Genomic DNA, 20679 nt, shown 5'->3' on the forward strand with positions numbered 1-20679 from the left:
GAACAGTGGCGACCCAGGCTACAGTCCATCTGCTCGGAGGTCAGGGGACAACAGGGGGCTATATGGCCTGGGCCGTGACATTTTCAGCATATAATAATGCCAGCTGGGACATTTGGCATAACTTCCACTGAGCCTTTCGACCTTGGCACCCCACCAAATTTTTGGGTCTCCGCCCCCTGTTGGGACCCCCAGTGTAGAGTAGGTTGCCTCCCCAAGGAACCATCGACCCCCTGATATCTTTTGAACGTCTGACCAGGTTATCGGAAAGGAGTGCACAAATTGGTACATTACCACTTGCTCTACCATCTGCTCAGGGGTAGAGGACTTTGCCTGCAACCATTTTTGGACGTGGTTCAGCAAATCAAAAATTTGGTAGCGAGGGGGTTTGTCACTGTGATATGCATAGCGGTGGACCCGTTATACCCTGACATTGTCACTCTCAAGCGTGTCTTTTAAGGCTAAGTCATAGTAGGCCTTCTGGAGCTCCCCCATTAAGTATGGCACCAGCACTTCCGCCCATTGCTCTGGCTAGAGTTTCTCCCTCTCGGCGACCCTTTCAAAATTGGTCAAAAAGAACTGGATGTCATCACCCTTGGTCATTTTCTGCAGGGCTCTCCTTACCGCCGTCAGGATGGGAAAATCATCAGCTGACCTTTGAGTCGAATCTGCCGCCATGCCACGAACCTCTGTTGATTAAGAAGGTTTGCTCATCTCTAGTTAGAAGTAGGGTCAGGTAATAATCTAGTCAAAACCAGGTAACAGCTTAACTAAAAATTAGCAATGTTAATTTGGCACATACACAATGAACTATGTGACCCTGTGGATTTAGTGCAGCATCTCCACCAGCGCAATTCATTAGTCCCTACTTTAGCGTCTACTGTTAACATCACCGTCTTATATAATACATACAGTCATGGCAGAAAGTGTATTTTGGCAAGGTGCCAACAATTTTGTCTGGCCTATTTTTGGACTTTTTTTTTCTCTCTTTTTATTTTTGTGTTGTTCCAGTACCCACAACAGAAATAAGCGTGTGTATAACAAAACAGGAGAAATACTTCATTTTCTGGAATAATTTCAAGGGCGCCAACACTCTCGTCTATGATTGTATATGGAGAAATGTGAGACAATATAGAGATTAAAAATACAATTTATTAGAACGCAATTGAGAACACATAAAAATACAAAAAGTAATTTAAGAGGGATAAATGTAATCACAAAAAGACAATAGAATGGGGCACCTGGATGAGTCCTGGATAAGTCCTAAGCATACAGCCTTAAAGGGGTATTCTCACCTCCAAAATCCTACCCCAAAATATAGTAGGTGTAATAATAATAATAATAATAGCAAATACCTCCAATTAGAAATGTGGTATAGTTCTCCTGATTTTCTTTTTCACTTACCCCATGTGCAGTGCATTGCAGTAGCTTAGGTATCCATGGGTATGACCACTAGCAACTAACTGTCACTATGTGAGTAGTAGTAACCTTGGATACCTAAGCTACTGCAATGCCCTGAACATGGGGTAAGCGACATAGCGAATCAGAAGAACTATACTACATTTCTATTTGGAGATATTTGCTTATATTATTATTATTACACCTACTACATATTGGGATAGTTTCTCAGAGATGCGAATACCCCATCTTACATGTTTTTATGGCATATATTTTTCTCTGTTGCTTTAGATTGTAATGTAATAAAGCTTATTTTTAATCCTCCCTTTATCACCTCAAACGTTTCTGCCTGTATGTATTATGTTTGTCGCTTGGATGTTAGGGGTTCAGTACCATGGGATTTGTGAACAGATGGCTCAAGATTGGCTTAGGTCATAGTTTCATTATACTTTGATTTGTATGGAATTATGTATAGAGAAATGTTATAAAATATAAGGCATTGATATTGAAAAATATTAAAATCAGATTTATTCTTGGCAGATGACTGTGGTGTCAAACCAGATACCCATGAAAAGCGTGCCATTATTCCAGCTATACCTCCAGCCCTTCAGAGCAAAAATGAATCATCTGAGCCTTTTCAATCCATCATCTACTTGGATTCATCACAGACTGTTAAGCAAAATGAAAGCCAAAGAAGGGATGTCGAACATAAAATAATTCCCACAGGGAAGAAACCATTTTCCTGTTCAGAATGTGAGAAATGTTTTGAACATAAATCTACATTGCTTACACATCAGAGAAGTCACACAGGAGAAAAGCCGTTTTCATGTTCAGAATGTGGGAAATGTTTTAACCGTAAGTCAAATTTACATACACATTACAGAAGTCACACAGGGGAGAAGCCATATTCATGTTCAGAATGTGGGAAATGTTTTGAACATAAATCTAAATTGCTTACACATCAGAGAATTCACACAAGAGAAAAGCCGTTTTCATGTTCAGAATGTGGGAAATGTTTTATCCGGAGACAAGACCTTCTTAAACATCAACGAATTCACACAGGGGAGACGCCATATTCATGTCCAGAATGTGGGAAATGTTTCAACCAGAAATCACATTTCCTTATGCATCAACGAATTCACACAGGAGAGAAGCCATATTCATGTTCAGAATGTGGGAAATGTTTTAGGCAGTGTCAGGGAACGCACCGGCAGGATCACACAATATCCCACCGCTGCCACCAATTTGTCAGGAACGGCACCAGGAGATCACACAATATCTCACCGTGCCGTCACGCTGTCCGTATTTCGTCTGGAGTAGCGAGCACGCGATCCAGACTACTCTCTACGTAGGTATCGGTAAGCGACCAGTGAGCATATGGCACAACACCCTGGGTTCCACAGACTGGAAACTGTGTTTAAAGCCCTCCATACGGTCACTGTCAGCTTCACGATAGCCCAATTATTAATATTCTCTGCCACCACCAGCCGAGTTTGAAATATAATACAGGCCTGGCCGGACGCCTGCGTTTTGGTAGCGTATATGGCTTCGGGGAAGGGAACGATTACAGAACAAAAGAAACAGAACTATTAAATTTTATATTTAATCCAAAAGGGAGGCAGTGTTTAAGAAAAATATATACACAAGGATGTAACAAAGGGGACATTAAAATACATAGGCAGTTACATAAAATAAACAGGGTAAAAAGAAGACAACTTACTCTATACGATCGTGGAGACGATTCAATATAGGTGGAGGAGGGGGGCTCCCCGGTTGGAATATGCTGTTATTGAACAGGACCCGTTGCATATAATTCTTATCCCCCCCTGGCAATGAGTCCTCCTGTCTTCTCCATAGACTCTTTTATACCTAAGGGAGATCTGGCCACACGCCCCTTGTGGTGACATCATGTGGGCCGGTCTCCAGCCTGTACATTTTTATTAGAAACGCTAACTTCTGCGATAACTTATCGCCCGTTGATCGCAGAAGCTTGCAGACTACGCCATTTTTTCCCTTATGATTTTATCTTTATTTTGATATCACACTTCGCATAGCTGCCGTCTGCCATTCTGGTGTTTTTGCGCTGCAGCTTCCTGATTTTGGTTACAGCCCTGGAAAAATACCTACACATTCCTGGTCTGATTTGGTCACTACCCATTTGGGTCTCGTTATTGCCGGACATATGGAACTCATAATATTTCATATCTAATATCGGAGCCAGTGCGTCTATAAAATTTCCCTTTGAGGCTCGGGAAGACCCTTCAACAGTTACACACAAATTAGTGCAAGCCTGCGTTTTAATTACCTCCTGCGTCTCTCAGAGACAAGATGCTTGCTTCCTAAGGAAGTTATAACACTCCTTGGCTGGCCATGTTTGCATAAAGTATTTAACAGGCGTGCGTTAATTGGGGCTTTTGTGCTGAGCAGAAGGGGAATAAGGGAGGGGGGTGAACATTTACATCAGGCAGATATGGAAGAACATTTTCCTGACATTTATATTTTATAATATTCCTGACCTCTTCCCCTCTTTGAGGTGGCATAAGGGGTGATTTACAGATCACCGCTTGAGCCCACCTCCTGGCCCACCCTTCCTGCTGATCCGACAAGCAGCAGATCCACTGGCCCACCAACCTGAGGGTCCAGCTTTCCGATCACCCTAACCGGCTTGGGATACATTTTCCCCACACCTCTGACAGGCTATGGGTACCTTCCTCCCATACTCTTGACAGACAGGGGGACACACTTTCCTGTTACCTCGCCTGGTTATGCGGCCTACCTTTTTACCTGTTATCATCTTTACCTTGAGAGCTGTGCTCTCTAGGGGGGAGCTATGACCGGCCATGTCACAGTCCGTCGTGACACTGGTCGTCGACATGGGACCACTTTCCCTATGATCCCCGTGTTTCTCCCCATCCTTCCACATCACCTCTGGAGCCGTGCTAGTCATGGGGCAGCTACCACTGACCATGTTACCATCTGGCGTGACACTGGTTACCTGCACGGGACGACCTGCTTCCTGGTGTCCGTGCCTGCTCCCTTTGCCCCTAGCACTTATACTGGCTCGCTTTAGGGGATCCTCAGCAGCATCACCCCGCGGGGTGAGGTGGCTGAGTTCCCCTTTATCACAACACACACTTTTATTAGAGATCACATTCACATTACTGACAGTTGCATTACATGACATATCAGATCTGGGAGGGTTGTCAGGAATGTATCGGGCAACCAACCGTCCCAGATCAGTTCCCAATAGCACATTAGTGGGGAGATTCTCCGACACCCCCACTTCCCTTAACCCCCCCCGCACCCCAGTCCAGGACAACTCAGGCCATCGGCATGGGACGGCAAACACCCCCAAACCCGGTGACAGTCAGGGTCTTCCCAGGAATGAGTTCCTCTGGTAACACAAACTCTGGGCGGATCAGGGTGCGTTCTGCGCCAGTGTCCTAAAGGCCGACAGTGACTGTGTTTCCCACGGTAACAGGTTGTAAGTTCTCCCGGGCCCGGCCAACCGCCCCACCCACAAAAAGAATGGCTGCAGTAGGTACTGGGGCCTCAGGTGTGGAGTTCATCTTCTGCCTCTCTGGGCAGACAAGGCTGATGTGACCAGTCTTGTCACAGGTATAGCACTTACGGGAGTCAGATGCGGGCCGGGTGATAAAAGATGGGGCAGGACCCGCTGAGGGCCGGCTGGCCGGAACACTGGGGGTGGTTGTCTGCTTACCCCCTTTCCAGCTGGCGGTGGCTGACTTCCGCACCTCTGGTGTGCGGTTGGCCTCATAGGTATCCACGATCTGGGCTGCTTTGGAGGCTTCCCTCGGCTCGCGGTCAAGCACAAACTGTTTCACTTCCACTGGGCAAAGATGAAGAAACTGGTCCTTCACCATCAGATCCTTCAGGTCCTTGAAGGTGGTGACTGACAGTCCTCGGATCCACTGCTCAAAGTTGGTTCTGAGCCCGTCTACCACATCGCTGTAGGCGTCATGTGGTCCTCGTTGGAGGGCTCTGAACTTTTTCCGGTAAACCTCCGGAGTCAGCTGGTACTTTTTTATCAGGACCTCCTTGACGGCCTCATAGTCTCCATCTTATTCTCGAGGGAGGGAAGCAAACACCTCCAAGGCTTTTCCTCGGAGCCCTGGAGTTAAATATCTTGCCCACTGGTCGGTGGGCAGCTGATACTGTCTGGAGGCCTTTTCAAAGCCTCGCAGAAATGTGTCCAAGTCCCCATCCTTTTCCATCACAGGGAAGTGCTCAGGACGGGGTTTAAAGCAGCTGGCACTGTTGGACTCACGGGTCTGCGTAGAGGGTGACTCCTTCTGAATCCGGGCTAGCTCCAGCTGGTGTTGTCGGTCAGCTTGGGCCTGGCGCTCCGCAGTCTCTCGGTCGGCTTGGGCCCGTTGCTCTGCTCGCTCCTGGAATTTCAGGATCAGTTGCAGTCGTCCATCACAATCATCTGCGGTGAGCTGCTCCAAGGCCATCTGCAGGTGGGGGTCCACACTACCCTGGTTGCGGGTATGGCTGGCAATCAAAGGTGGGACCCCTGCAGCAGCGCCATCCGGGCCTTGGCTGGCCGCCCCATCATCAGGGCTCTGCAGTCGGACAGGCTCTGCATCACCGTGCAACAGTTCAGCAATCATTTGGACCTCGGTTTTGCCCGTGGGGTCTATCTGCCTCAGCTCACAGAGGGCAGTGATAGTGGTCTTCGTCTGCTGGTGATACCAGGGCTCTCCACGTGTAGCCATTATTGCCAAAAAAAAGATAGGATAGAAAAACAAGAGAAGGGAGGGGATGCAACTGCTACACGTATAGTAATGTCCCAGGTAAAAAAAATTAATACACTGAGTCTGATTTCTTAAAACTCTGCACAGAATTCTCGCAAGAACCGTGCAAGTTTTCAGTGACAGGAATGATTGCTCAATCCAGGCACTGATGTTCTGTAATATTCCACCGCTTGCCACCAATTTGTCAGGGAATCCCCAACACACACGGTCAGGACGACACCGGGGGAATCACACAATATCTCACCGTGCCGTCACGCTGTCCGTATTTCGTCTGGAGTCGCGAGCACGCGATCCAGACTACTCTCTACGTAGGTATCGGTAAGCGACAAGTGAACATATGGCACAACACCCTGGGTTACACAGACTGGAAACCGTGTTTAATGCCCTCCGTACGGTCACTGTCAGCTTCACGATAGCCCAATTATTAATATTCTCTGCCACCACCGGCCGAGTTTGAAATATAATACCGGTCTGGCCGGACTCCTGCGTTTTGGTAGCATATATGGCTTCGGGGAAGGGAACGATTACAGAACAAAAGAAACAGAACTATTCAATTTTATATTTAATCCAAAAGGGAGGCAGTGTTTAAGAAAAATATATACACAAGGATGTAACAAAGGGGACATTAAAATACATAGGCAGTTGCATAAAATAAACAGGGTAAAAAGAAGACAACTTACTCTATACGATCGTGGAGACAATTCAATATAGGTGGAGGAGGGGGGCTCCCCGGTTGGAATATGCTGTTATTGAACAGGACCCGTTGCTTATAATTCATATCCCCCCTGGCAATGAGTCCTCCTGTCTTCTCCATAGACTCTTTTATACCTAAAGGAGATTGGGCCACACGCCCCTTGTGGTGACATCATGTGGGCCGGTCTCCAGCCTGTACATTTTTATTAGAAACGCTAACTTCTGCGATAACTCATCACCCATTGATCGCAGGAGCTTGCAGACTACGCCATTTTTTCCCTTATGATTTTATCTTTATTTTGATATCACACTTCGCATAGCTGCCGTCTGCCATTCTGGTGTTTTTGCGCTTCAGCTTCCTGATTTTGGTTACAGCCCTGGAAAAATACCTACACATTCCTGGGCTGATTTGGTCACTACCCATTTGGGTCTCGTTATTGCCGGACATATGGAACTCATAATATTTCATATCTAATATCGGAGTCTAGAAATTTCCCTTTGAGGCTCGGGAAGACCCTTCAACAGTTACACACAAATTAGTGCAAGCCTGCGTTTTAATTACCTCCTGTGTCTCTCAGGGACAAGATGCTTGCTTCCTAAGGAAGTTATAACACTCCTTGGCTGGCCGTGTTTGCATAAAGTATTTAACAGGCGTGCGTTATTTGGGGCTTTGTGCTGAGCAGAAGGGGAATAAGGGAGGGGGGTGAACATTTACGTCAGGCAGATATGGAAGAACATTTTCCTGACATTTATATTTTATAATATTCCTGACAGGCAGAAACCAGATCTTCATAAACATCAAAGAATTCACACAGGAGAGAAGCCATATTCATGTCCAGAATGTGGGAAATGTTTTAACCGCAAGTCAAATTTACATACACATTACAGAAGTCACACAGGGGAGAGGCCATATTCATGTTCAGAATGTGGGAAATGTTTCAACCAGAAATCACATTTCCTTATGCATCAACGAATTCACACAGGAGAGAAGCCATATTCATGTCCAGAATGTGGGAAATGTTATTCCCGGGAATCATATCTTCTTCATTATCTAAAAACTCATGTAGCAATATAGTCATTTCCTTGTTATTAAAATAATTTTGACAAATTTTACAAGAAAAAAAATCCAACAGTTACAGTCAAATTTTGGAAGAGAAAGAGAAACAATTTTTAGCACTAAAGGATGATTAGGAAATAGAGATGAGCGAATTTTCCATTAGTCCGTGTCATGAAAACCACTAACGGTGCCACCAATCCTGGACCTAAGGACGTGGGTACAGCGGAAGCCTCTGGCCTACAAGTGATTGCAAAGCAAACTTCACAGCACACTACATATGGACTGGGACACTGCTTGTTTGTGAGGTGCCAGGGTGTGGAGAAGCAGCAGCTTACCCACGGCTACTGCCTTAGGCACCATACACTGTCACCAGTCACGGTTTTACAACACCAGCAAGTCGCCTTTACTTGGCAACACACTGGGACATATGCACATCCAGCTTTCCCAAGCTCCTGAGCAGTTCACTACTTTCACTCTGGCTACCTGGTAACACAACCAAGCTAATTTCTCTCTCGAGATTGTGGGTACGTTAAAGCAACGAAAAACAAATATATTAAATGTTAGATTTAATAGCCAAAAGTATTACAGTGCTTAAAAAAGTTACAAATCGAGCAAAAACAAAAAGTCATACATAAAAAAAACAGTATAATAAAAAGAATGAATAAACCTTACATGACTGGACCATGAGGTTTCTTTGCGGGGAAGATGCCACCGAAAAGGTTGTGGTACTGAACAGCCATACGCATGTGGTTCTTCGGGATCTGACCTCGATATACGGTAGAAGAGATATTATAATAGGTCTCATCAGACCCTTCACTCCCCCTTCTGCTGAGGGAAGAAGGAGACGGCTTATAATATTTGATTCTAATCCAGTTTTAGCCCTCATTTCTGATGTGGGTCATATTTTTTCCAAGGAACATTCCATAGAAACAATATGGCTGTCATCTATACATACCACACATGAAAATTATCTATCATAATTCGGGGAGATATTGCGCTCATGTGGATTGCCAGTTACCAAAACTTTTCCAATTTTACCCAAAGGTGCGAATCTGCTCCCCGATCATGGATATATCCATGGATTCTGTAAAACTAGAATTATAATATAAAAAACTTTAAAATATTGTTCTACATTCTCCCAGCTGGGCAGTACAGACAGAGTGACTGCACAAGATGAAAGCCCCAGCCTCTGCATTTAATACTCATGTGCCAGTGGAGCCATACAGGGACACATCTGATGGTCCAAATAGTTATCCAACAGTGACAGCTACCTGTTCATTACTCTGTATAAAGACTCCATGTCTGCTCTCCATCAGATAACCTGCTTCAATTAACTGTTCACAGCGGGTGGTGCAGGCAGTGATCAGATGCCCCCAGCCTTTGATCTGCATAACTCCATATATGACAGTCCAAATCAGCCAAAAAAAATGTTTTCTACCCAATTGATCAGTTAAAAATTGAAAATACTTCAAACTCTCCATTTCCCTGTAAAAGACGTGTATGACACTCTAAGGTTTCCCAGGACTATATCCAAACCCTTTAAAGCAAAGCTAGCCTTAGTAATGTCAAAATGATGCTTTTTGCGTTACAGCCTATAATTGTCACTGGCAGATGACATGGCGCGTCTTACCTCTATATTACCCCATCCTTTACTAATAATATTACTGGGCCTGTCTCTGGTGTTTAAAGTGACACCTTATTATAAACTGATACCCAGAACTGAACTGCATATCCGAGATAAGGCTACACTAACACTTTGTAATGTAGTAGTGTTACGCTCCCGCGAGTTCATGCCTCTTAATACATGAGAATATCTTGTTGGCTTTAGAAGACACGGATTAATATTAAATTAGGTGATTTCATATGTGTTTTGCAAGTACAATCCAGATCCTTCTCTACCAGTGACTCTCCTAGTTTAACTCCCCTGAGCATACAATGACGGCCGATTATTATACCCAGATCCTTCTCTACAAGTATCTCTCTTAATTTAATTATCCTAAACATACGATGACTGCACATTATTACAATCAATCCTTCTCTACCAGTGACTCTCCAAGTTTAATTACCCTAAATATACGATGACTGCACGTTATTACAAACAGATCCTCATCTACAAGTGATTTTCTAACACGGGACTCAGTAGTTTTACTGTTTTAATATAATTAATAAGTAAGTTTAATAGTGGACCCATCACTGAATCTTGGGGTGCACCTCTCATACTCAAGGCCCATTCATAGCACCAATTATTTACATGAGGGCTCATTCAGATGTCCATGCAAATTGGCTAGAAATCAGGATTGGCTCCAAACTAGACATTGTCAAATAAAAAGGTCTGAGAAAAATGTTTCAGGAAAATGTTTTTTTTTCCAAAAATCTCAACGTGAACACAGTCTTAATTTTTTATTAAAAGATTATTAGACAATTTTAGACAAACGTCTTTTAATGATTTGAGTGTTTTTGAAAAATACCAGCTTAGAGTGACTAGGAATATTTGTAATTGGAATATGATCTCGCTTACTAAAACACGGATGACCAGGAGGAATAAACTCTCCATTTCCCGAGACTAATAGACTAGAGGATTTCAGTCCTGGCCCTAGGAGGAGTGATCAGATACAATTCATCATAAATACTCCACTGCAGAGCTAGTAATATTTACGTTGGAATGTCAAAAGATATAGTCCCACCTGTTGAGGGTTCACCTATAAGCCGAGCTTCAAAAAAGTTCACTTCTTAAGGCTGCGTGCCCACGTTGCGTATTACAAGCGTATATGCTGCTGAATTTCCGCAGAGTAAACGCATGTATATCCGCACCCCATGGTCCCCAATGGCATTCCGCAATGTCAATGCCCATGCTGCGGATTTTTCCGCAGCGTATATGCTGCGGTCAAAAATCCGCAGCATGTTCATTAATTTTGCGTTTCCGCATGCGGATGGTACCCAAGTCTGGAGGAGAGGAGACTCTCATTCAGACCTGGGTACCATTGTACCTGTAAAAAAAAGCATAAAATAAAGTTTATACTTATCTTCTGATGTCTTCCCGGTGTTTTCCCGCCGTCGCGAGGTGTGTGAAGGACCTGCCACGTCATTGAGTCATGTGACCCATCACATGACTCAATGACGTCACCGAAGGTCCTGCACACAACAGCGTGAGCCGCTCAAGACTCCGGACGGGGCAGAGAATGCATCGGTAGGTGAGTATAAACTTTATTTTTTTATTTTTTACCATTCTGATTCTTTTTTTAACTATTACTGGTCACACTATATAAATCCATGCCGGTTGCATGGATTTATATAGTGTGAACAAGTTGTCAAGCACTTTCCAAGTGATGCTTGAATCACTTGGAGAAGTGCTTGATAACCCGCATGCGGAAATGCATGCAAAGACACCTCACAAACGCTTGACAAACGCTTCTACCTGGCGGGAAAACCGCATGTAATATCCGCATGCGATTTTCCCGCCAGGGAGAAGCGTAAAAAATATGCTTCATTTCCGCAACGTGGGCACATAGCCTTACCATCATGGAAAATTAAATGTTAGGTGTCATGATTCCTCCCTTCAGAAGGTCAAGGGCATGGGCATGCTGAGATGTCAGTTTGTTGATAGACAGCTCAGTCATTCAATCGGGTGCAGGGGTGTCCTGAGCTGTCGGTACTTTGACAGCTCAGTCATCCAATCAGGAGACTAGGAGGTGCTGGGCTTTTTGCAGGTGTTCCATGTGGCTAATTAATTCCTTGCTACTTAGCCCAGCTCAGAACTCTGCCAATCGTAGCACTCGCTCAGTGGTGCTTTTTGCCTGAATTTCTGTGCGCTGTTCATTGATCTATTGCTGCCTAAATTTGGACCTAGTTCTGACCATCTGTTTGCTCAACCCCTTTGCTCTGATCCACTATTCTCCTGGTATTTTGACTTCGGACCCTTACCTGACTTTGCTTTTATCTTTTCCCTCATTCTTATTACATGCTCACTTGTCATCTGACCCCGAAATGTTTGACTATCCTGCCTCATGGATTGTCTGTTATAGTACGATTTCAGTTTCATTTTTTTTTCCTTGCCACCAATGGATCCAGCTTGTACTTTCTGATCAAGTGGAGAATCAGAACCAGATGGTCCAGGATCTGGCCAGGGTGCACCAGAAGCTAGAATCTTTACAGTCCCAACTACAAGGTCAGTTTACTAGTACAATGGGTGCTTCTCAAAGCTCTTCGCTAGTGACTGTATGTAGCATCGGCGTCTCTGCCGGGCAGAGACGCCGTTCCCCTCACCGCCGCGGTTCAGGTCCGGCATCTTTCTGCTCCCTTGCTGCTGTGGTGCGCACCGCGCGCAGCTCCCCGGGCACTGTGCTTAGGGCCCGTGCGCGCTCCCTCCCTCCCTCTTAAAGGGGCCACGCGTGCAGTCATAGAGTCCCCGGCCAATGGCCGGAGGACTTCTCCTATATAAGGCATCTACTCCAAAATGGAGGTGCCTGTGCAAGGTTGTTGTTCCGTGTGCTAACACTTGCTGTAGCCCTCAGGTCCCGCTGCTTTTCTGTCCTGCCTGCCAGTCTGTCTATCAGTCCAGCCCGCCAGCCTGTCTAACAGTTCTGTCCTCCTGTCTGTCTACAGTCATACCCGCCAGCCTGCTTACCTGGAGTTCCTGTCTGTTACCTGTTGTGTCCGCCAGCCTGCTTACCTGGAGCACCTGCCTGTAACCTGCTGTGCCCGCTAGCCACCCTACCTGGAGCACCTGCCTGTAACCTGCCGTGCCCGCCAGTCTGTCTTCCCGGAGCACCTGCCTATTATCTGACGTGCCCGCCTGCTTGCCTACCTGGAGCACCTGCCTGGCTATCTGCCGTACCAGCCTGCTTATCCACCCGGACCACCCGTCAGCCTTCCTGCCGTGCTCATCCGCTGTACTGGTCAGCTCCTGTCATCTGACCCGTGGGAGTCACCTGCTCTCACACAAGGTCAGTCCCAGAGTGGCACCTGGTCCACCTGCCCGGTTCCTCCCAGGGTCACGGACTCGACTGAGCCGCCGTGTGACCTGGGTCGGTCCGAGTAGGCACTTAGTTACGCCCCTCTGGTCCCTCCCGCAGCACAGAGGTTCCACCACCCGGACCCGTAACCTTGTAGTTATGACTTCTGTACCCTCTGATGTGCACTTGATCTCTCCCGAACCAATGGTGGCAGTTCTGGATACATTTTCGGGGGAGAAAGCAGTTTAGGGTCTTCAGGCAGAGCTGCAGATTGTTTATTAAGTTACGACCCCAGTCTTCAGGGAATGAGTCAGCGGGTAGAAATAATTATGTCCCTGCTGTGGGGGGGGGGGGGGCAGATTTGGGCATTTCCTTGTCCTCACAAGCAACAGAACAATGTTTTGTTGACACCTTAAGGATAATTATGATGACCCTGGTAGGGTCCAGGTCGGAGAGGCAGAGATCATGAACCTGACACATGGGGGCTGCACTGCTGAGTACTATAATTTCAAGTTCTGGCAATGGTCCTCTGTGTAATGATGCTGCTCTCAGGTGCCAGTTCTACAGAGGTCTTTCTGATACACTTAAGGACGCTCTGGCTCTGCATACTCCACCTTGCTCCTTGGGGGAGGCCATGACCCAGGCCATTCGTATGCATCCAATAATTCGGGAAAGATGTCGTGAGCAACAGAGGGTTTCGGTCATTCCTCCAGAGTCCATCCGCTTACCTGAGGCGGAACCTATGGAGGTTGGAGCTTCCAGCTCTCGGGCCGTTGAGAGGAGATGTCGGCTTGTTCTCGGACCAACAGAAGATACAGATAGAAAGATTTAATGGAGACAGCACCGACCTCCACCTGCAGAGCCGCCACCACATACCTCCACCTGCAGAGCCGCCACCACATATATGGCTGCTCTGTGCGCACAGGAGCTGTGATGAGGTCACAGGAGGGGAGGAGTCAGGGGTCACATGATCAGGGGCCTCAGTGGATGCAGGACTCTGCTGTGCTGGTTGTCATGGTGCTGGATGAGCTGAAGTTTATGTGTGGGGTCAGGAGGGGTTTACAGTGTGGATGTAGCAGAGCCGCGTGTGTACGAGGTGTAAGGAGCAGAGCCGCGTGTGTACGAGGTGTACGGAGCAGAGCCGCGTGTGTACGAGGTGTACGGAGCGGAGCCGCGTGTGTACGAGGTGTACGGAGCAGAGCCGCGTGTGTACGAGGTGTACGGAGCCGAGCCGCGTGTGTACGAGGTGTACGGAGCAGAGCCGCGTGTGTACGAGGTGTACAGAGCAGAGCCGGGTGTGTACGAGGTGTACGGAGCGGAGCCGCGCGTGTACGAGGTGTACGGAGCGGATCCGCGTGTGTACGAGGTGTACGGAGCAGAGCCGCGTGTGTACGAGGTGTACGGAGCAGAGCCGCGTGTGTACGAGGTGTACGGAGCGGAGCCGCGTGTGTACGAGGTGTACGGAGCAGAGCCGCGCGTGTACGAGGTGTACGGAGCAGAGCCGCGCGTGTACGAGGTGTACGGAGCAGAGCCGCGCGTGTACGAGGTGTACTTAGCGGAGCCGCGTGTGTACGAGGTGTACGGAGCAGAGCCACGTGTGTACGAGGTGTACGGAGCGGAGCCGCGCGTGTACGAGGTGTACTTAGCGGAGCCGCGTGTGTACGAGGTGTACGGAGCAGAGCCACGTGTGTACGAGGTGTACGGAGCGGAGCCACGTGTGTACGAGGTGTACGGAGCGGAGCCACGTGTGTACGAGGTGTACGGAGCGGAGCCTTGTGTGTACGAGGTGTACAGAGCGGAGCCGCGTGTGTACGAGGTGTACAGAGCGGAGCCGCGTGTGTACGAGGTGTACAGAGCGGAGCCGCGTGTGTACGAGGTGTACGAAGCGGAGCCGCGTGTGTACGAGGTGTACGGAGCGGAGCCGCGTGTGTACGAGGTGTACGGAGCGGAGCCGCGTGTGTACGAGGTGTACGGAGCAGAGCCGCGTGTGTACGAGGTGTACGGAGCAGAGCCGCGTGTGTACGAGGTGTACGGAGCAGAGCCGCGTGTGTACGAGGTGTACGGAGCAGAGCCGCGTGTGTACGAGGTGTACGGAGCAGAGCCGCGTGTGTACGAGGTGTACGGAGCAGAGCCGCGTGTGTACGAGGTGTACGGAGCAGAGCCGCGTGTGTACGAGGTGTACGGAGCGGAGCCTCATGTATACGAGGTGTACGGAGCGGAGCCTCGTGTATACGAGGTGTACGGAGCGGAGCCGCATGTGTACGAGGTGTATGGAGCGGAGCCGCGCATGTACGAGGTGTACAGAGCGGAGCCGCGCGTGTACGAGGCGTGCTGAGCCGCGCGTGTACGAGGTGTATGGAGCGGAGCCGCGTGTGTACGAGGTGTACGGAGCGGAGCCTCATGTATACGAGGTGTACGGCGCGGAGCCGCATGTGTACAAGGTGTACGGAGCGGAGCCTTGTGTGTACAAGGTGTACAGAGCGGAGCCTTGTGTGTACGAGGTGTACGGAGCGGAGCCTTGTGTATACGAGGTGTACGGAGCGGAGCCTTGTGTATACGAGGTCTACGGAGCGGAGCCGCATGTGTACGAGGTGTACGGAGCGGAGCCTTGTGTATACGAGGTGTACGGAGCGGAGCCGCATGTGTACGAGGTGTATGGAGCGGAGCCGCGCATGTACGAGGTGTACAGAGCGGAGCCGCGCGTGTACGAGGCGTGCTGAGCCGCGCGTGTACGAGGTGTATGGAGCGGAGCCTTGTGTGTACGAGGTGTACGGAGCAGAGCCTTGTGTGTACGAGGTGTACGGAGCGGAGCCTTGTGTGTACGAGGTGTACAGAGCGGAGCCTTGTGTATACGAGGTGTGCGGAGCGGAGCCGCATGTGTACGAGGTGTACGGAGCGGAGCCTTGTGTGTACAAGGTGTACGGAGCGGAGCCTTGTGTGTACGAGGTGTACGGAGCGGAGCCTTGTGTATACAAGGTCTACGGAGCGGAGCCTTGTGTATACGAGATCTACGGAGCGGAGCCTTGTGTATACGAGGTGTACAGAGCGGAGCCGCGCATGTACGAGGCGTACGGAGCGGAGCCGCGCGTGTACGAGGCGTACGGAGCGGAGCCGCGCGTGTACGAGGCGTACGGAGCGGAGCCGCGCGTGTACGAGGCGTACGGAGCGGAGCCGCGCGTGTACGAGGCGTACGGAGCGGAGCCGCGCGTGTACGAGGCGTACGGAGCGGAGCCGCGCGTGTACGAGGCGTACGGAGCGGAGCCGCGCGTGTACGAGGCGTACGGAGCGGAGCCGCGCGTGTACGAGGCGTACGGAGCGGAGCCGCGCGTGTACGAGGCTTACGGAGCGGAGCCGGGCGTGTACGAGGCGTGCGGAGCGGAGCCGGGCGTGTACGAGGCGTGCGGAGCGGAGTGTGTACGAGGCGTACGGAGCGGAGCCGCGTGTGTTTATATTCTGTCTGTCAAAAACATGGATAGAACATGAACGTGAAAAGCAGAGGTGTGAACGAGGCCTAGGACTGACACTGCGCCTCCTTTATTTCATCCATGCTGAGCTCTTCATTGAGGCTGTGGAGACGATGGGGCAGATTTATCGCAGGTTCATGCTGTTTGATCTATGTGCACGTGTTTAGACTAAGTTTACACAAACCACTAGGTGGCGCTTCCTCTGTGCCAGGAATGTGTGCTTCCGTTTTGCAGCATTTTTCAATGCGCGGTGCCTCGCTCTAGACCACGCCCCTTTCCAGTAAGGCGACGCCCAGTTGTTGCAGAATGTCCTGAATAAGGTATAAATGATGAAACAAGTTGATCGCATTGGCGGCTTCTGTTGAATAAAATGAGAGAGTCGTAGCTGTGGAATATTGTACAATGGATAATACAAAAAAAATAGGACTCGCACACCTTTAGTATTTAATTAATCCTCTATGTGGCCAATATACTAACATACTAATACTCGATGTGTCAGCGCACTGCGACTACTGATTACATGAACTCCAATATTGCTGTAAACATTAGGTGCTTCGTTAGCGTTTTTTGATCAACAAGCACAAAGCCTCCAACCACGTCAAGGTGACCTTTTAATATGAATGGTCCCTAACAACTATATGTCCTACCTCTCTATGTGCCAAACCTTGTGTTGGAAAGATAGGTGGATAAGGGTGTTGAGCCCTGGAGGGGGCCATAGTGTGCTGACTAGTGATGAGCGAGTATGTTCGGTTAACCCTTTCGGCGAGTATGCTCGGGCGAATAACCGAGTATTTTCAGCGTACTCGGTGATATGTTTGAATCACTCCCGTGTGCATGATTTGCGACTGTTTGACAGCTTTAATAAATGTAAGGAATGCTTGTTTCTTAAGCATTAGTGCGCTTCTGGTCGGCTCTTCTGTTTACTTGCCCCTGTATCATCAAATGATGCACAACACACTTACGGTAGTCTATAGTCGCCCCAATCATTTTGATGATGGCTCCTTCGCAATTTAGTGCAACCTCTTGAAGTGAGCTGGGTGTAAGTTAACTTTAGGAGCACGGTCTGGTCATTTTACACATTTTCGTGGATTAAACACTTTTGACTGTGCCAGGAAAGTTCTGATGTTACTTATCAATTACTTTTGTAAAGCCGCCTCTTCAGAGAGGAAGAGGACTAGAGCTCTAGCTCCACAATTTCCCAGAAGAGCATGCATGGCTTATAAGTCTCCTCACTCTGACATGCCAGGCTTGGCTTGTCACTCTCCACAAGCAGAAATGTTATCCCGTAGACATGATTTGTAAAGCTGAAAAGCCCAACCACATCTGCCATTGTTGTATGAGCTTGTATCGTACCGTCCATACTCCGTGAATATTATATGCCTTACAGAATACATGTCTAACTCTGGCTTGTGGGCCAAATCTGGCCCGCAGGGTTGTTATATTTGGCCCGCAATACCAGAACCGCCACCCCCATGTGGGGCTATTATTTGTATGGAGAACTAGGTGGGGCCCATCATACTGTATACTGGTTGACCCGTGACTTTGTCCAAGTTTTTCATTTTGACCCTCTGTGTGTTGGAGCTTGATATCCCTGCCTTACAGCAATGTTCTCAGGATTATATACACTGCTCAAAAAAATAAAGGGAACACTCAAACATCTCATCCTAGATATGAATGAATGAAATATTCTCATTGAATACTTTGTTCTGTACAAAGTTGAATGTTATGACAACAAAATCACACAAAAATCATCAATGGAAATCAAATTTATTAACTAATGGAGGCCCGGATTTTGAGTCACCCCCAAAATTAAAGTGGAAAAACACACTACAGGCTGATCCAACTTTGATGTAATATCCTTAAAACAAGTCAAAATGAGGCTCAGTATTGTGTGTGGACTTCACGTGCCTGTATGACCTCCCTACAACGCCTGGGCATGCTCCTGATGAGGTTGCGGATGGTCTCCTGTGGGATCTCCTCCCAGACCTGGACTAAAGCATCCGCCAACTCCTGGACAGTCTGTGGTGCAACGTGACGTTGGCGGATGGAGCGAGACATGATGTCCCAGATGTGCACAATCGGATTCAGGTCTGGGGAACGGGCGGACCAGTCCATAGCTTCAATGCCTTCATCTTGCAGGAACTGCTGACACACTCCAGCCATATGAGGTCTGGCATTGTCCTGCATTAGGAGGAACCCAGGGCCAACCGCACCAGCATATGGTCTCACAAGGGGTCTGAGGATCTCATCTCGGTACCTAATCGCAGTCTGGCGAGCACATAGAGGGCTGTGCGGCCCTCCAAAGAAATGCCACCCCACACCATTACTGACCCACTGACAAACCGGTCATGCTGATGTTGCAGGCAGCAGATCGCTCTCCACGGCGTCTCCAGACTCTGTCACGTCTGTCACATGTGCTCAGTGTGGACCTGCTTTCATCTGTGAAGAGCACAGGGCGCCAGTGGCGACTTTGCCAATCCTGGTGTTCTGTGGCAAATGTCAAGCGTCATGCACGGTGTTGGGCTGTGAGCACCACCCCCATCTGTGGACTTCGGGCCCTCATACCACTCTCATGGAGTCGGTTTCTAACCGTTTGTGCAGACACATGCCACAGATCGCACTGATGTGCCATCCTGGATGAACTGCACTACCTGAGCAACTTCTGTGGGTTGTACTGTAGACACCGCCTCATGCTACTGTACCTCTAGGGGTGAGAGCAACGGCAAAATGAAAAAGTAACCAAAACAACAGCCCAAAAGGCTGAGAACAGAGAAATAGTCTGTGGTCACCACTTGCTGAACCACTCCTTTATAGGGGTATCTTGCTAATTGCCTATCATTTCTACCAGTTGTCTGTTACATTTGCACAACAGCAGGAGAAATTGATTCACAATCAGTGTTGCTTCATAACTGGACAGGTAGATTTCACAGAAGTGTGATTGACTTGGGAGTTACATTGTGTTGTTTAAGTGTTCCCTTTATTTTTTTTGAGCAGTGTACTTTGCCAAACTGTCTTTATCTGGTAATACACATCACAAGAAGGGGTTAAAACAATAAGAGCCCCAGTTTGTTTTCTTGAACCATATACCTTCCATAATAAAACCTTCAGATAAGCTTTAGTGGATCTCCTGAAATGACTCTGATAGAGCAGTGGTCCCCAACCTTTTTTGCACCAGGGACCGGCTTGAAGCAAGATCATTTTTCCATGGCCCAGCAAGGAGGGGGTGGGGTGGGCGGGGCTTTGGTCATATGGGGGCGGGGTAATGGAGGGATTTGGAGTTTAGTGCATACTTATCATATAGTGTAGACCAGGTCCCCACCAGGAGCTATGCCAGGAGCCCCACATAATGTGCTGTGCCAGGAGCCGCATCACTGAGGCCCCATCACGCCCTGCAGCAGGACAGGGCAGCTGTCCTGACAGCTGCTGTTCAGCTGCATTTACTTCATCCCAGGGGCGGACACAGACTGTAGTGGGCCCCTGTGCAAGAAATTTTTGGGGGCCCCCCCCGCCCTTCATAAGGCAACAAAGTTATGTAAACATAACCCCCCCATGTGCATCTCTCACCCCCCCATGTGCAGCTCACCCCCGTGCATCTCTCATCCCCCTCCGTGCATCTCTCATCCCCCTCCGTGCATCTCTCATCCACCCCTCGTGCATCTCTCATCCCCTCCGTGCATCTCTCATCCCCTCCGTGCATCTCTCACCCCCCCGTGCATCTCTCATCCACCCCCCGTGCATCTCTCTTCCCCCCCGTGCATCTCTCATCCCCCCCGTGCATCTCTCACCCCCCCTTGCATCTCTCATCCACCCCCCGTGCATCTCTCATCCCCCCCGTGCATCTCTCACCCCCCCGTGCATCTCTCACCCCCCCGTGCATCTCTCATCTCTCCCCTCCCTCCCATGTGCATCTCTCATCTCTCCCCTCCCCCCATGTGCATCTCTCATCTCTCCCCTCCCCATGTGCATCTCTCATCTCTCCCCTCCCCCCCATGTGGATCTCTCATCTCTCCCCTCCCCCATGTGCATCTCTCATCTCTCCCCTCCCCCCATGTGCATCTCCCATTCCTAGTTAATTGTATTTAAAAAAAAATAAAACTTGTTATACTTACCCCCATGCGATCCCTGCAGAATCCTGGCGCTCGTCCAAATCGCTGACACCAGGTTCTCCTGACTTCTGGCCATGTGACGGCGCCGTCACATGACCGGAAGTCAGGGGAATCATGAAGGTGCTGCCGCAGCAGCGCAGCGCTTAGATGTCCCGGACCCAGCGCTTAGCATGCGGCCGGGGGCCCCATGAGGAGAGAGACGCACAAGAGGGGGGCTCCGAGGGGGCTCCTACC

At 48.8% G+C, this 20679-nt stretch overlaps 2 protein-coding genes across 2 annotated transcripts in view; one reads left to right on the forward strand and one right to left on the reverse strand.

The window, feature by feature from the left end:
- The window catches only part of LOC141213602 (uncharacterized), a 58938-nt gene extending 50938 nt beyond the window's left edge, over positions 1 to 8000 (forward strand). The window contains exons 7-9 of the mRNA XM_073665210.1: positions 1009 to 1028; positions 1936 to 2584; positions 7641 to 8000. Of these exons, the coding sequence (XP_073521311.1) occupies positions 1009 to 1028; positions 1936 to 2584; positions 7641 to 7941 (970 nt within the window). The 3' untranslated portion in view covers positions 7942 to 8000. The remainder of the gene's footprint in view (positions 1 to 1008; positions 1029 to 1935; positions 2585 to 7640) is intronic.
- The window catches only part of LOC141213618 (uncharacterized), a 297701-nt gene that overhangs the window by 226377 nt on the left and 50645 nt on the right, over positions 1 to 20679 (reverse strand). The gene's annotated exons all lie outside the window — the stretch shown is intronic.

The sequence above is a fragment of the Phyllobates terribilis genome, unplaced genomic scaffold (genome assembly GCF_046119375.1).
Source record: "Phyllobates terribilis strain yellow unplaced genomic scaffold, ASM4611937v1 Scaffold_200__1_contigs__length_3551848, whole genome shotgun sequence".
NCBI classification, from domain to species: domain Eukaryota; kingdom Metazoa; phylum Chordata; class Amphibia; order Anura; family Dendrobatidae; genus Phyllobates; species Phyllobates terribilis.